This window comes from Takifugu flavidus, chromosome 6, assembly GCF_003711565.1.
Source record: "Takifugu flavidus isolate HTHZ2018 chromosome 6, ASM371156v2, whole genome shotgun sequence".
Lineage (NCBI taxonomy): Eukaryota > Metazoa > Chordata > Actinopteri > Tetraodontiformes > Tetraodontidae > Takifugu > Takifugu flavidus.
Window position 1 is genome coordinate 9,890,100 of NC_079525.1, and position 17,284 is coordinate 9,907,383.

Here is a 17,284-nt window from a genome sequence, read left to right on the forward strand (position 1 = left end):
ACGCACACACTATGGGTCTCAGCAGGAACTGCTTTTAATGAAAGAAAACTCCCAGTTTAGTCATAGTGGTAAAGCTGAAGGGTTAAACCTGGGGAAGCCCAAAAACAAAACTGAAGAAAAAGAAAAGAAAAAAGAGGATGTAAAGAGAAAGGTCAACAGGAGAGGAAGCAAAAGAATATTTACACAGAGGGAAAGTTGAGGGTGGAACACCCAACAGTTTAACTAAAGACAAAACTGCACCAGGGGCCAAATCGAGGAAGAAATCCACTTCTAATTCCAGGAGAAGCCAGTTTCCTAGTTGAGGTGATGCTTATTATTCACTCTCTCTTTTAAACACACACACACACGAACACACACACACTGATCTCTCTGGTGGTCTGAGTCAGGAATAGTTTTGAGTGGCCTCCTGCACTTCCTCAAGAGTCCCAAATCTCACCCAAACTGCCAATCATGTGCAAGGCTGACATATCATGTCAGCGTGCACGTGTGCTTTCACAGCTGCACTGTTGCTATCTGTTGAAAATCATTGAGCAAAGAAAAGAAAGTCATCAAGATTATTTCACCTCTTCACTCATCTTATTCTGCATAACTGGCATAATTAACGGTGAACGGTTTTTACAGTGCAGGGAGCCAAAGTGGCAGACATGAGTTTGATAGTTAAACATGTTTCATGCATGTGCAGACACACACGGGCTGTGATGAGCGGATTGATCTACAGACATACCAGCTGTCAAAATGTCCTCTCATCCTGTAGGACAAAGACAACTTTCACCAATCTCTACACCTGATAACAACAAATGTGACAGTGTGTGTGTGGGGGGGGGGGGGGGGGGGGTATGTGTGTGTGTGTAGTGATATGAGGATTTAGTTAGAGGGAAAAAGCAGTTTGAATGCATTAATTTGGTTTCAATGTTCCAGTTTGTCTGCTTTCCAAACCCCCTTCAGTGAAAGTATCAGGATACGGTACACTCAAATTGATTGAGTCCAGTTGTGTGTGTGTGTGTGTGTGTGGGGGGGGCGCGTGTGTGTCATGCGTAAAACAGCTGTGTATGATTACATTTAAATAAACCAGATTTATTATTTTAGTTCCCCACATGTTTTAGTTGAGACACAGTACGGTAATTATAAAATCTTGATCTTCATTGTTTTTTATATCAAACCAACTGTCCAAATTCCAAAAAAAAGCAGTTTCTTTTTCTGGAGAGGTGATTAGAGAGAAAATGATTTTAGGATTTGTTCAGATTCAGCAAAATTATAATTCTCATAAATGCTGCCACAAAGAAAGGCTAGTGTTAACACAGTGGGACCTACAGATGGACAAGCTGCAACTCTGTCTGCTCAATGATGTCCAAACATCCTCACTGTATAATCAAAGTTTATCCAAACGTCTTAATGGATAAATGTAATGTATGCGTATAGATGTAAATGTTGCAGCATCTCCTGCAGGACTGTTAAAACACCTCACTCAGCAAAGGAGCAATTTACTCTCGCAATGACGTAACCAAACTTCAAGCTATAAATGCTGCTCCCCTCAGTCGTTGTTCCTTATTTGGAGAGAGATCACATGTTCAGCTATGAAAACAGCAGGTAGTAAACATCGGAGATGGACGACCCACAGGAATGGCTGGAACGCGGCTGGGCATTAGCTGTTAGCCTATTAGCCTGGAGGTCAAGAGCTCGAAGGTCAATGGTGAAAGGTCAAATAGCCAGCGTGAACCTTGGCGGCAGGCTGCACATATATAGGCACACACAGTTGAGTAGCTGCTGAGGTGTATTGTGATGATGGGCCAGAAAAGCTTTTATTCTTTTCGTTATCTCGTTAACTGCAGATTTATACAAAAAAACTGTATTCATTTTAATTAAGTTCAGCCAACTTTATGTACATTTTAGTAACTGTCTTCTGTGTGCGTGCATGTGTGTGAGAGAGCCAGACAAACTCAAGTTGCTATACCAACCGATGTCTTTCACAACCTGACAAACAATGTGAAAACATAGTAAATCTGAGGCACCTGTCTTTGATTGCTTCCAACTGATCTGTTACGAAGAAAGTAGAAAATTATAATTGCAGTAAATTTGCTCTTTTCAGGCTTAAAACAGAAAATTCAATCTATGTGTGAGATGCAGAAACAGAGACCTTGAACTTTACAGAGCTGGAGAACTGGCTTACAAATAAAAGCCCACACAAATTCATTGTCTACACACACTCTCTCTCTCTCTCTCTCTCACACACACACACACACACACACACACACACACACACACCACACACACACACACACATCTATCAGTTACTCCTTAAAAAGACAATGAATGAGTCGACCTGGTGTTGGACAGATGAGTGGCTAACATGAGGGGAGCAGCGTGAAGCTATGAAGGAAGTGGAGGTCACTATCGCCCCCTACAGGTAGATTAAAGAGGTAAATGTGCCTCCTCCAGAGTCACTGACAGTTGCCATTTGTGTCTAAGTTGGATGAACAGAGATGGCTGAATATGAATTCAACAAAAGGCCTGAGATTAACTTAATTCTGCAGATGACCTTTGTGCGTCTGAAGTTTCCCCCTCTGCAGTTCGGTGACTACAGGCTGTCCTTATACTTGATGTAAAACCATCACTGTCTTTTTCTGTTCCCTCCTGTCCATCTGCAGTGATCTCAGTGAAAACCAGATCCAAGGAGTGCCAAGAAAAGCATTCAGAGGAGCTGTGGAGATCAAGAACCTGTAAGTGGCTTTGTTCTTGCACTACATTTTTTCTTGTGTGTGTTTTGGGTGTTGGGGGAGAGAGGGACAGCTTTGCATGTGTGCGATTCACCTCTGAAAGTGTTTGCAAATATGTTCAAGTCCCTTGTGTCTGTGCATCAATATTTCATTGTGTTAAATGTCATGTGCTTCCTGTTTGCTGTATTGATGGGCACCGCTGCTCATTAACAGGTGTATGTGTGTGTGTTTGGCATTAAGCCTTGCCTTTGTTTTCTCAGTTCCATATGCCAACTCAGTCAGTTGTAATGATTGAAGATAATTGTTGGTCATTTTGCAGACAAACCAATTGCTCATTAGTAATTCTGGATATATGGATTTTTCTTCTGTCTGCTTCCTTTTTATTTTACTCAAATAACATAATCGCTTTGAAATGCCTGGCAATTATTATAAAAGGACAAAGCTCTGCATGTGTGTGTGTGTGTGTGTACGCGCGCGTGTGTGTGTGCGTGCGAACGCGGGAGGGCGCAATAGCATGCAGGTGACAGCACATGATTTACTGTCCTTGTGCCTTAATTAAATTGTTTCCACAAAGCGATTCTGAGTAGAGGGAAGTAGAGTAGAGGAGAGAGAGAAAGAGAGAGAGAGAGGAGGTAAAGAGCAGCTCTTACAAATGAGACACTAGATAGATGAGCAGGAAGCAGGAATGGATACAGAGATAAGTACAATGAGGATAACAACGCGCACAAAGAGCTCAGGAGACACAGCTGAAGAAAAAAGTGAGTGTGAGAGGGAGATGGGAGGGGGGGGTGGTGGGGGATGGGTGGAGGGTGGTGAGGGCTCATTCATTTTCATCTGTCCATCTTAAATTTCACGTGGACTATAGTGTTTTCATTTTTACTATTGTTTGTTTCCTTTTACTGTGTGTGTGTGTGTGTGTGTGTGTGTGCGTGTGTGTGTGTGTGTGCGTGTGTGTGTGTGTGCGTGCGCGTGCGGTGTGCCTGCGTGCAGCCAGTTGGACTACAACCACATCACCTGCATCGAGGATGGGGCATTCCGGGCGCTACGCGACCTGGAAGTGCTGTGAGTACTAGCTTATTGGCTCACTCTGCTCCCAGCAGCTTGTGAGTGATGAAGAGGAGCAGCAGCGAGAGTTGGTGATGCTCGCTGACCTTTAGAGAAAACAGCATCGCCTGTGCGGCTCCTGCACACGGACTGTTTCAGTAGTCGGATGGACTTTATGCTTATTAACTATTAAATACTAGTTAGCTGGCGTGCACTAGACTTAGAACTTTTAAATTCTTCATCAATTCTTCATCAATTTGTCATCAGTTCTTTTAAAGGCACCCATATTCTGCACCATCTCAGGCAAACTCAGTGGACAAATGGTTAAATTCATGTTATTTTTTAGTTTTATTCATTCCTACATGATGATTGTCCCCTCCATCTGAGGGATTCAAATGTTTTGGATGCAGCGCAACTACAGTACTTGAATTCAGTGAACTTGTCACAGACAGGAGACCTGATTTCAGGCAGCTAACCAGCCAATTCTGCAGCACATATCAACCCATAAATCTTGCTTGCGATCTAATGGGCCTGTGTTCTATTTGCTCTTCACCCTCCTCAGCACCCTCAACAACAACAACATCAGCCGACTGTCCGTGGCCAGTTTCAACCACATGCCCAAGCTCAGGACCTTGTAAGTGGTATATTGTGGGAGTTTTTTACTTTTTTACACGCTGTCTGTCCCCATCCTGAAACCCTCATGCCATCTCTGGCCCCACCCACCACCCGTCTCTCCTCTTCTTCAGCCGCCTGCACTCCAACAACCTGCAGTGTGACTGTCACGTAGCCTGGCTGTCAGAATGGTTGCGACAGCGCCCCCGCCTGGGTCTTTACACTCAGTGCATGGCCCCACCGCATCTGAGGGGCCACAACGTGGCTGAGGTGCAGAAGAAGGAGTTTGTCTGCACAGGTAGTTCGAGTTGACTCATTTGGCTCCTTCATCTATGACTGAGGCCAGTTTTACAGCGGTAAACTGATCTTTGTCTCATTGCTTTTCTTTACGTTTTTGCTTTTTCTTACTGTCTTTTTCTGATGCTTTTCAAGATGTGGACGAAGGCAAGTGTTGATGTTCCAGCACATGTTTTAGCTTTAGCCTCTCCTCAGCAAAACATGCTATTGTTGAGGGTTTTAAACACACACACGCACACACACACACACACACACACACACACACACACACACACACACACACCAGTAAACTTCACTTGAACAAAGTCTAACAGCTTTCAGTTTCCATCCCATGTAAACATTGTGTCATTTTGGACCTTTCTCTTTGTCTAGGTCACCAGTCCTCCTCATCATCTTCTGCCTGCAGCGTTTTACAGTGTCCAGAGTCCTGCACCTGCAGTAACAACATAGTGGACTGCAGAGGAAAAGGACTGACAGAAATCCCCACCAACCTGCCAGAAACCATTACTGAGATGTAAGCCACACAAATAAAGCAGCGAGACAGCTACGCGCGCCTCACATGAGTGCTCGAGTCCTGCACTGATGTATCTCTTTCATCTGTCCTTCCCTTGTTCTGTTCGGCTGCTTCTCTTTCAGTCAGTGCTGTGAAACAAACCACAAATCTCTGAAATGGGAAAGTCTGGTCATGCTTTTAAGAAAATAAGGATAGAAATGAAAGATCAGCTTGAAGGACGTGGCCGAGTACACTACGAGAGAAGCGATAAAGTGGCAGAAACTCAAAATATCCCAGAAATAAATATTCATTTAGGAGAGCTTATGATGCTTCCTGGTAGGAGATTAAACCTGGTGAGGCAGAGCCGTCCTTGTGTTCAGCTCAAGACCTCCAGGTCTTCCCTTTAGACAGGTGATGTCAGCTGGCATCAATGATTTCCTTCAGAGTTCTATAGCTTTAGCTGCAAATTGAAGCAATAATTATCTCTTTGTTTTCATGGGGTTGTTAAGGGTCTGTGTGTGTCCCAGTGTTCAGGATGGTCTGGCACCGCTCCTGGGTCAGACCAAGCTTCCTGGGACTGAGCAGCAGTCCAGGGCTCTGCAGCCCTCGTAGGCCTGATCTTAATGCTGCTTCCTAATGGTCGGTGTGTATGTTTGGTTCCAGACGACTGGAGCAAAACGCCATCAAGGTGATCCCAGCTGGGGCCTTTTCTCCTTATAAGAAGCTGCGTAGGATGTGAGTACAGCCATGAGTTTTACACCCCGGCAAAGACCAAACCTTTGTGTTTCAATTCCATTCTGCTTTTGGCTCACGTTGACCTCAGTGTTTCATTTTCTCTCTCCCTCCCTGACTCTGACTTTGGTTCTCTGCCAACCTGTCTTGTTTTATTTCCCCTTGGCTTTTTTCTCTACAGAGACTTGAGTAACAACCAGATATCGGAGTTAGCCTCGGATGCCTTTCAAGGTCTGCGCTCCCTCAACTCTCTGTGAGTAACATTTGATACTTCTGCATTTCAACGCACGTAACGTCTGATCTGAAGATCTCCGAAAAGCTGCTGCTCATCACAAACACATTTGCTCTTGCACAGTAGTGTCGCTGCGTTTCCACCACAACACTCGCGGAAGAATCTGCCATTTTCACATGTTAGAAAGTTAAGCTGCTTCCTAAAGTCAAGTATAAATCCACATGACAGTGGAACAGAACAAATGCAGCAAAATGAATCTTTGAGGGATGAATCAAAGAAAACATGTTTGAGGGTTGATAGTCGAAGCCTCTATACTGCCAATCCAGTTTAACATTCCTTGGAAACCAAAGCTCCCTCTAACTTTTACACCAGCCAACAGTTTGATCTGAATCACCTAATCTGGAAGAAACACACAAAAATGAGCATTTGGAAAAGGAGCATTCATCACTCAGGACAGCTGCAGCAGGTATGCTAGCGCTACGCTCAGCGCTGCGTGATTGATGGTTGAGCGGAATGTTTGCAGGATTATTCACTGATTTAACGTTGCTTCTCTTCCAACTGCAGCACCTGCACAGTGAAATTACAGATGCAGGTGCAAAATAATCCTCGCTCAGACATAAATGAATAAATGAAATAAATGAAGAACTACAACCTTTTTACTATCCGTTTAAAGTTCCAAAAATATTTAAGCTCACATCGAAGTTTGCGAGACTTATTTCATACGGTCCGTCGACGCCAAAAGACAAATGTGAAACAGACGAATCGTCATAAAACTTCAGATTTGCCATGATAGTTTCAGAAATGTGATCACGTTACAAAACATTTGATGAATTGGGAAAGTGGGGCTGCTTCCTCTTTGGCCTGAGTCTCAGCTCAGACCATCTGCTTTGCGTGTGAAGCTCCGAGATGGAAGATGGCGAGCGGGAGTGAGAGATGCAAGAGTTGTTTCTCGAAGAAGTTATATTAAGGCCTCGTCGCTCTCACGTCAATAATTCATAAAGGCTGAATTGCTGAATGGAGGCTTCTGCCACCTCATTACACATTCACCCCAGCGAGAATAACATTTATGCTGACACGTCATGAACGCTGCATTTAGGTGTGCTGCCCTCACTGCGTGAAGGGGGCTTGATTAGCACCAATGTAACGAGTCGCTATGTTTGTGCAAATGTTGGTGTGGAGCTTAAATGAGGCGTCCACTCCCATCGTCATGGTGTTTCCCAAGCCCGGGTCTCTGTGGGACAACCATGTAATTCCAACCTAAAACACGTGTTTTTTTTCGATCCTGTGTGTGTGGGGGGGAAGGGGGGTGGGGGGGCTGCAGACAGATTTGATAAGACCATTGCTCCAACTGGTTTGCTGTTTGCATTCAAAAACCTCAAACTGCAGATCTGGGATCAGTCTAAAACGCCACCTCCGTGCGTATTGGTGGGTTTAATCGGTACTTGCGTTGCTCCTGACACCGTAGCGTCCATGCTGTACGTGTCTGCGCCGTGTTGCCTGCCATCACAGCGAATGTTCCTCGGGGTCATTCATCTGGCTCCTATTAGACAGCAGAAACAAATGTTTTATGAGGACTTATTGGTTAGTGGACACAGTGTTTTGTTTCAATATTTTTATGATGGATCTCTCATGAAACAGTTTCACCTACAGGCTGAACAAAATCCAGTCAAACAGTTGTGAAACTGCCTGGAAAGATTAATGGGAGCGACATTTGTTGAACATTAATGAAATAGCCCATTGATGTTTCAGGTGATGGTAACATTAAAAACAGCTCCAGATGCTGCTCTGTAATGTTTTTATGCTTTTATTCATGACACATTATTGATGACTCTCTGCAGGGTACTATACGGGAACAAAATCACAGAAATTTCCAAAGGACTCTTTGAGGGATTATTTTCTCTGCAGCTGCTGTGAGTAAACCTTTTTTAACCCTCGTTAATATTCTGTTGAAAAGTGCTTATTGCTGTCATCAGAGCCATCATTGCTGACCTGTAACATTTGGAAGTCCTACTGATAATTGCTAACAATTTCAAACGTTCTAATCTTATTTGTATTTATTTATTCTGTTTCTCTACTTTGTATAGGTTGCTACTACATCCCTACAGGGATGAATAAAGTACATCTTCATCTTAATCTTGATCTTAACAACCGTTCTGCTGTCTCTCCTGTTCTTCAGGTTATTGAATGCTAATAAGATAGCGTGTCTCCGCGTGGATGCCTTCCAGGACCTCCACAACCTCAACCTGCTCTCGCTGTATGACAACAAGCTGCAGACCATCGCCAAGGGAACCTTCTCCTCATTAAGAGCCATCCAAACGCTGTATGTGAACACACTTGCATGCACAGGCTGCACACATGACCAGGAGGACTTTAAACAGACAACAGAAATCCATGATCCTTAAAAACGAACTGAAAAGGCACAAAGATTATGCTTCATTTTATAAAAAGTTGCTCTTTTATTTCAAAATTAAAAAAGAGGAGAGACTCACTCAACAAAATTTACATTAGAGGAGTGTGAGATTCATACAGCGACATGTTTAATGAGGTGTGTGCGACATCTGTGTGTCGCAGTCATTTAGCCCAGAACCCATTTATCTGTGACTGCCATCTGAAGTGGCTGGCCGACTACCTGCAGGACAATCCCATTGAGACCAGCGGTGCCCGCTGCACCAGCCCCCGACGGCTTGCCAACAAACGAATCGGACAAATCAAGAGCAAGAAGTTCCGCTGCTCAGGTACCAACAGAGGGATCATTCCCCTCTTGGTATTCACATGTGGAGAAATTGTCCTCTGTGCTCATTCTGTCTCTTCCTGTTGGGATTTTCCCCTCAGACTCTCTTTACTAACCTCCTCTCCAGGTTTAGACTTCTCCAGTATAGATTTTGTTCAACCACACACACACACACACACACACACACACACACACATTCTTCCCTTTATTCTGTTTTTCACATTCACGTTCTCCCTCTCTCTCTCTCTGCTTCCCCATTAGCTAGAGAACAGTATATTATCCCAGGTATCGTATATGTGTGTGCATGTGTGTGCGTGTGTGTGTGTGTGTGTGGCCACCAATCTTGCACACTCCACTTGCCTAGACTGACACCTTTTCAGCTTTGTGACTCCTTCTTTTAATGATCTCACAACAAAAACACAGCACCTCTTGGCATGTTCTGTGTAAGCACCTTCTTGTCCATGCACGGCTCCTTTAGCCAACTTTAGTCTTGATGCTGGATGATGAATGAAAAACCACTGAGACTAATTTAAAAACTGCTGGCATTAGCTGCTGAAGACTGGTCTTGTAGGTTTGACTGTAATCACAGCGCCATTCAACAGTGATCCTACTTGCTACTCAGCACCCTAACTGGCCAGGGTATGTGCACGTGTCCGCAGTGCAGCCGTTTCGCCTGCTGCAGAACATCAAAAGGTCACACGGTTGCCATGTTCACAGGGGCGCTGGCAAAATATGCAAATCAAACATGAATATAAGATCAGTGGCAGGGCTAAAGGCAGTCATTACTACAGCGGCACACCGACTTGCTACAGTGTGTGTGTGTGTGTGTGTGTGTGTGTGTGTGTGTGTGTGTGTGTGCTGCAGTCATTAACTCTACAGGGGGGACAGAGTTTTCAAAGCCCACAGACCACATATGGGGCAACACTGAATAATTTAGAAGCATTTGCAGCAGAAAAGTTGAATAAACATGTTTTAGTGGCCGGTGCGACTCTCCCGTCTCATCTTAAATCCTCTGATTTCGCTTGTGACCCGTCTGGTTTTATTCTGGTCACTCTCTAACATAATCTGCTTGCCACACAAACACATGATTTTGACTTCTCGGCGCTTTAGTTTCCACAGGTCCTTGTTTATTGTTTTTTTTTGGTCTAGTTGTAAAAGACGGAAAATGGCACTTTCATCTGGGGACGGGTAATTCATGTTGTCTTTTAAATTCCAACCAAAACAACAACAGCGAATTAGCTCCAAGCAAAGTGAATTTGCGTCTGTGCATCAAATGAAAGCACCCAGCAAGTGTCACGTTATGCCGGCACGGTTCTTCACCATTCACCATTTCGTTACCCCTTTAACTGAATCACTGCTTGGACACTGAACACCAAAGGATTTACAGCATCTTTTCTCAGAATTCTCATAAGAATTTCACTCGTTTCTGTCTCCCACTGCCTCTCTCACACATGCAGGAGTACACCATGTCAGCTGTAAGTAGAACACTAAAAACATGCAAACGATTCTTGCGTCAGTTCCGAGTCCCTACTCTGAGCCAAAACCTGACCTCTACCACCACAACCTTTGACCCCTCTGTGATTCCTTTTGTCATACTAACAACATGAAGATATTATTATGTATAAAAATGACTCATGTGATTTTGTCGTCATGCTCTCCGTTTGTGTGTGTGTGTGTGTGTGTGTGTGTGTGTGTGTGGTGTGTGTGTGTGTGTTGTGTGTGTGTGTGTGTGTGTGTGTGTGTGTGTGTGTTTTGCTAATACCAAGCTTCTCTTGTCTTCAATGCTGCTGGAACTCTCCTCCCACCCGTCTGTGATGATGTTTTTAGCTGTTGCAGTCTCTCCTTCTCTTCCTCTATATCCCCAATTTTCTTTTTCCTTTTTGCTTTCAATCCCTTTGCCAGCTTTATTTTTCACAGCTTTTTTTGGATTCCTCCTTATATCCTCTCACCCCATGAGCTTTCTGTATAATTAGAACAACCGTTAAAAACAGCATCTTGAGCGCCATCTGGTGGTAATCCAAGGTAAACGCTTCGCTGTTCATCTACTACTCACCTCAAAATTAAAACTAAAAGCAAAATTAAAACTAAAAGAAAATTTCCAAAGATTTTTGATGTTTTACCTAATTATTGTCACCCTCACAAACATCCCTGCAGTCATATTTTTTGAAGAGCTGAGGTCTGATTAGTTTCACTCTTGCTCCTTCCACTCTTGCTTTCCATTTCCTCCTCCGCTGTGCCCAGTTTGCCAAAACTCCTCTCCTCCTTCTCCTATTTTCCATCTGTCTTTCCCACCCCTGTGTTCCAGCGGAGGAGCAGTCAGTCAGCAGGTTGTTCCTTTGTGCTTGATCTAACCATGTGGCTGCCGGGTTCTTATAGTGGAACATGGTTCTGTCAAGCACCATGGAACGGCCCTGCCAAAGCCTACAGCATGGCCAAGATGCAAGAGACAGCACTACTACTGTCACCCCCTGCAACCCGTTTGTGTGTGTGTGTGTGTGTGTGTGTGTGGTGTGTGTGTGTGTGTGTGTGTGTGTGTGTGTGTTGTGTGTGTGTGTGTGTGTGTAACACTTGCTTCTTAGTCTGACGGGGGTGAAAAACCACAGTTTATGGCCATATGGATGGTTGTACGTCAGTGTTTGTGCGTGTTGATCCTGGCACTTTGTGTGTCTGTGTGTGAACTGGGCTCCTCCCAGGCTGTAATACTCACCCACTCTGTTGCATGTGACCGCCATCAGAAATTATGGTTGCTTGTTGTTCTCCAACAAATCTTTGGCCATTTATCCCCATTTCAAACAACAAAAGCGGGAAAGCCCATCTGCTGCATCTCAAAAGTCGTTTGTTGTGTTACGACTTGATTCCGACCACCCAGTCTGTTGGACCTGGCTCCAGTGAACAATGGGTTTGGACTCTTATGAGCTGACGACATTTGGTGACGTTTTGTCTGTGATTGCAACCAGGTACCGAGGATTACCGGAGCAAGCTAGGCGGCGACTGTTTCGCAGACTTGGCGTGCCCAGAGAAGTGTCGCTGTGAGGGCACAACAGTCGACTGCTCCAACCAGAAACTCACCAAAATACCCGATCACATCCCTCAGTACACAGCAGAACTGTGAGTGACACTTGTGTTTGTATGATCCTCTGCATTGGCTCCTGGGTCCTCCTCCTTGTCCCTGACCACCATTTCCTTTGTTGCTAGGCGCCTGAACAACAATGAATTCACTGTGCTGGAAGCAACAGGCATCTTTAAAAAGTTGCCTCATCTCAGGAAGATGTAAGTCCAGCATGATGTAAACCAGAACCATAAATTTATTAGCTGTAGTCTTAGGTCATTTCTCACAGAAAAACAAAAAAACAACAATTATTCCCTGTTACTGTTTTCTGGGGTGGTGGCGAGGACCACCGCCAACAGCTGCATGCTGATGGGCTAGTTCAGCTGGTGCTTCAGGATTCTTTTCTGCAGCTTCCGAGTGATCTAGTTCTAGCAAGTTCATTCCACAACACCATTAATAACACTGCTGTAACTGTTTAGTGCTCATAACAGGAGAAGCCAACGCTGATAATAAACCGAACCTGGGACCCGAAAAGATGGTTGTAATTGCCTGCCCAGTTCTTGTTATAGCTCTCTTTATTTTCATCCTCTTCCTCCCTGCAGCAACCTGAGTAACAACCGCATCACTGACATCGAGGAGGGGACATTTGAAGGAGCTTCAGGGGTCAACGAGTTAATCCTGACCTCCAACAGACTGGAGAACATACATCACCGCATGCTGAAAGGACTCGGTGGCCTCCGCACGCTGTGGGTACACACACTCACACATGCATTGTAAATGCTAAATGCATATGCAATCCCTTTACCATAGCAAGTATGCTATATTCTAAAGTCACATTGTCTGTCAGTAATTCACACATCACCTTTAACCTGTTATTTACGTGTGTCTGTGTGTGTGTGTGTGTGTGTGTGTGTGTGTGTGTGTGTGTGTGTGTGTGTGTGTGTGTGTGTGTGTGTGTGTGTGTGTGAACAGCATGCTGAGGAGCAACAGGATCAGCTGCGTGAGCAACAGCAGCTTTGTGGGCTTGAGCTCAGTGCGCCTGCTGTCGCTCTACGACAACCAGATCACCTCCATCAACCCCGGAGCGTTTGACACTCTGCACTCACTGTCCACACTGTGAGCGTGCACACTGGATGACACACGATCTTTTCACACGCAGCCATTATCATTGCCAACGCTGTTTTCATCCTCCTCAGCAACCTTCTGGCCAACCCCTTCAACTGTAACTGTCACCTGGCCTGGCTCGGTGATTGGCTGAGGAGGAAGCGCATCGTCACGGGTAACCCTCGCTGCCAGAATCCCTATTTCTTGAAAGAGATTCCCATCCAGGACGTTGCTGTCCAGGATTTTGCCTGCGATGATGGTGAGAGAGATATTTGAACTCTTTGTCTGTAGCCATGGCAACTCCCTATTTTTCCAATTTAAACATCCTCTCCCATCAGGAAACGACGAGAACAGCTGCTCCCCGGTGTTGCGTTGCCCAGCCGAGTGTTCATGTCTGGACACAGTTGTGCGCTGCAGCAACAAGGGCCTATCTGCGCTACCCAAAGGCCTTCCCAAAGAAACCACAGAGTTGTGAGTTACACCAGCAACAATGGACACCAGTCGTGCTGATACCACTTCTCGTATCACTTAAAATAATCTCAACTCTAAAATTACATTGTAGTTTTAAACAATCAGAATCGGTTTAAACAAGGAAGTTTTCGCAGGCTTTCAGCTTTTGTTCAAAGGCTCACTGTGGGGGATTTGGCCACATCTACTGGTGAGAATAGAGACTGCATGGTAGCCAATGAGGCGCAAGTTCCAGCCCAGTTTGATTGAGTAAAACGGTTTTAAATAAGAGTGTTCTCATTCCAAACTGTCAAAATGTCATCATCATATTTATAAGGATTCACTAACATAAAGGACTAGTATGTTACAGATATTATACACCCTAAAAGCCACATCACTCGTCTTCTCTGATATTTGTTTATCCCTCACAAGACCCCGAGATACTTGCACGCCTCCACTTGAGGCAGAACCTCTCCACCAAACCAGAGAGGTCAAGCCACCCTTTCCCAGTGGCGATCCGTGCCCTCCATTTTGGGGCTGCTGATTGCCATCCCAGGTGCTTCACACCACCCCAGTATGTGCTGAAGGCTGGATGAAGCCAACACCATCGTCTGCAAAAAGCAGAGATGAAACCCTCTGCTTCCCTACTTGGACTCCCTCCGTCCCCTGGCTACACCTCTAAATTCTGCCCCAAAAAATTATGATGGTGGTGGTGGTCCTGCTGGAGTCCAACATGCAGGAAACAGGTCTGACTTCCCAGCTCCTGCTGCATACAGCCCTTAGCACAGGGCCCCGGGCCTGGGGCCACGTACTTGTGGAAAACCCCCACAGGATTCCACGAGGGCCAGTTGAACACCTGTTCCAGTCAACGTCACATGTGCCAACTGTCTTTCTGACACTATCCAAATCTTCTTGCACTCACTAGAGACACAAAGACCGATGAGTAATGTGCATTAATAGTGAACTCAGCAGCATCTCAGCAGCCACGATTAGGATGAACATGCTCCTGCCTCAAAGATGCCCATTTCAGAAACATGATGATCAGTAAATAGCCTCAGATGGAGGTTGTTTCCTGTCATTTCCTGCAACATCTTCCAGGATTAATGAGGCTTCACTTTTCATGGTGGATTAATAGGACAGAGAGAGAGAGAGGGGGGGCTCAGTTACCATTTATTACTGCTATAGCAGTAATGGATGTTCAAATCACTGGAGATGAGGAATTTCACAAAAGCTAAAATAACCAAATTCTTCCTCCCTCAGGTATCTCGATGGTAACCACTTCACGCAGGTTCCTGTGGAACTGTCCAACTACAAACACTTGACTTTGATGTGAGTCCTCAACTTTAATTACCATTAATTGACTGTCTGCATTTTGACTTGATTCCTGTCAGACAGCTGAACTAACAGAGTGGTGAACAGAAACTCTTTGCTGTGATTCTTTTGCCTCATGAAAACATGAACTGTGCAGAAGGTGCTGTGTGTTTGACTCTGCTGTGGATGTTTTACACATATTTAATGTTGTTTCCTTTTCAGCGACTTAAGTAACAACCAGATCAGCACGTTGTCCAACCACAGCCTCAGTAACATGTCCGAGCTGCTTACCCTGTGAGTCTGCATGTGTATTTGTGTGTGTTGGATAGATAATAACAATTCTGCCATTTATTTATCATTTACTGAAGCGGGGGTTAGTTGGGATGAATGGGTAGGGAGCCGGCTAATGTATAATGTCTATCTAAGTCCCCACATAGGTAGAAATAGGTGGATGTGTGTGTATTTGTTCTGAGGAGTGAAGTTTTAAAAAAGAATAAATGACTCTGAAATTTTGGGAAAAAAAATGTCTGCATGTTTTTGCTGACCGACATGTTTATTTTGTGTGTAAAGAATCCTGAGCTACAACCGTTTGCGGTGTATTCCTGTAAGGGCCTTCGATGGACTCAAGTCGCTGCGTTTGTTGTGAGTCTTTACAGCAACAAACATTGTGGCGCCACATTTCGGAACATGTTTCACACGCTTCTCCCCAGACCAGCTTATTTTTCTTTCTTCCTCTGGGTCTCTCTAGGTCTCTCCATGGTAACGACATATCACTGATACCAGAAGGAGCCTTCAAAGATCTGTCCTCACTGTCCCACCTGTGAGTGACAGATACACACTCACATCTGTTTCTGCCATTGAGGTTTCAATATTTTACACTTAGAGGAAAAATGAGGAAAAAGCAGCATTTCTCATGACACAAAAGATCAATGTCTGCTTATTGGTGATAAAAAAAACGAAAATGTTTTGAAGCCCTTTTATATTTATCTTATATTAACTTATTTTTTTTTAAATTATTTTCTAAGATTTTCCACATACTTGCATTTAATGCCATTTGAAGTGCAACAATCCATAATGTCTTGATTTTTAATTTAAGCAAATAAATTTACTTATAAATCTTCAAAATTATCCATGACCTTTTTTCACCAGAACTGTAGTACCGAGCATGTCCACCAGAAAGCAGCAATGTCAATTGTTTGTCAAAGATATAGCATAGGCAATTTGAACCTTGCAATAATGCCTCTTTTTGCCCTTCTCTTGAAAAAAATGACAACCAAACTTTAAAGCTCAGTCACTTGCGCAGACATTTTTCTCCTGCCTCTGTTTTTGTGTGCTTGCAATTGTCTTCGGGTCACTATGAAATGTTCTGACTCTCCTCCTCCATGGCAGCGCTCTGGGGGCCAACCCTTTGCACTGCGACTGCCACATGCAGTGGTTGTCCGACTGGGTGAAGAGCGGCTACAAGGAGCCGGGCATCGCCCGTTGTGCCGGGCCTGGCGACATGGCCGACAAGTTACTTCTCACCACGCCTTCCAAGAAGTTCACCTGCACAGGTAATTATACACATATTCAACACCAGCAGATAAATATACTGTCAAACACATGGTGGAAAAACGTCATGCACCTACACACGTTTCCATCCCACATTTGGGGAGACCGCAGGTGACATGCACTAATCACTAATTTAACTAAAAGCTGGTGTATTTGTGAAATGAATATGTGACTGAACCTTATTTTTAACCTGACCTAACTGACCAACTGTAGAAGTCCCGGGTCCTTGTGGTTTTCTGGTGCCAGGTAAAGTAGCCAGTTCTACCCTACTACCTCCCCTACAACCCCCAGACCCAGCCTGTTTTTTCTCCTCCTCTCAGCCCCAACCAGAGTGAACCGCTCTTCCACATCTGCCCCTCATGTTTTGGCTGTCATTGTGTGCTCCAGCTGTTTTGACTGCAGTGTTCCCCCGTTACATTTAGGAATTTCTCTGTCTTCTGTCCATGTCAGGAGTCTGCAAAGGAAAATTTTGTTGGTCATATAAGAGCACAATATCTTTTATATGCCTGCATGTAAGACCTTGTTAAAAATGTCCATATTGTCTATTGTGACACTGATCGGCCCCAACATGATCAGTTTTAACACTGCAATGCATTTAATAGATCCATTTTTAATGAATGAATTTAATAATCAGAAACAGAAACAAACTTCTAATTAAGAGTGGAAAAAGATCTGTGTAGAACCCTGATCATGTGCGTCTGTCTGAGCGTCTGTCAACATGCAGTGTTTCATCATACGCATGTAAAATTAGAGACTTATGCAGGTGTGTGTGTGTGTGTGTGTGTGTGTGTGTGTGTGTGTGTGACACAGGACCAGTGGATATAAATATCCAGGCAAAGTGTGAGCCGTGCCTCTCCAACCCCTGTAAGAATGATGGCACCTGCTCTAATGACCCTGTGAACTATTACCGTTGCATCTGCCCCTATGGATTTAAGGTAAACACACGCACACACACACACGTAAAATC

General features: G+C 44.5%; 1 protein-coding gene across 2 annotated transcripts in view; it reads left to right on the top strand.

Annotated features, from left to right (window-relative positions):
• Positions 1-17,284, top strand: part of slit2 (slit homolog 2 (Drosophila)) — a 64,531-nt gene that overhangs the window by 40,932 nt on the left and 6,315 nt on the right. For both annotated transcript variants that reach the window (XM_057036331.1, XM_057036330.1), the window contains exons 5-26: positions 2,646-2,717; positions 3,705-3,776; positions 4,321-4,392; positions 4,505-4,668; positions 5,040-5,181; positions 5,824-5,895; positions 6,074-6,145; positions 7,963-8,034; positions 8,301-8,444; positions 8,696-8,859; positions 11,813-11,963; positions 12,051-12,125; positions 12,507-12,650; positions 12,877-13,020; positions 13,101-13,267; positions 13,347-13,479; positions 14,716-14,784; positions 14,989-15,060; positions 15,337-15,408; positions 15,515-15,586; positions 16,156-16,319; positions 17,128-17,252. In XM_057036331.1, coding sequence (XP_056892311.1) covers positions 2,646-2,717; positions 3,705-3,776; positions 4,321-4,392; positions 4,505-4,668; positions 5,040-5,181; positions 5,824-5,895; positions 6,074-6,145; positions 7,963-8,034; positions 8,301-8,444; positions 8,696-8,859; positions 11,813-11,963; positions 12,051-12,125; positions 12,507-12,650; positions 12,877-13,020; positions 13,101-13,267; positions 13,347-13,479; positions 14,716-14,784; positions 14,989-15,060; positions 15,337-15,408; positions 15,515-15,586; positions 16,156-16,319; positions 17,128-17,252 — 2,434 coding nt within the window. The remainder of the gene's footprint in view (positions 1-2,645; positions 2,718-3,704; positions 3,777-4,320; positions 4,393-4,504; positions 4,669-5,039; positions 5,182-5,823; positions 5,896-6,073; positions 6,146-7,962; positions 8,035-8,300; positions 8,445-8,695; positions 8,860-11,812; positions 11,964-12,050; positions 12,126-12,506; positions 12,651-12,876; positions 13,021-13,100; positions 13,268-13,346; positions 13,480-14,715; positions 14,785-14,988; positions 15,061-15,336; positions 15,409-15,514; positions 15,587-16,155; positions 16,320-17,127; positions 17,253-17,284) is intronic.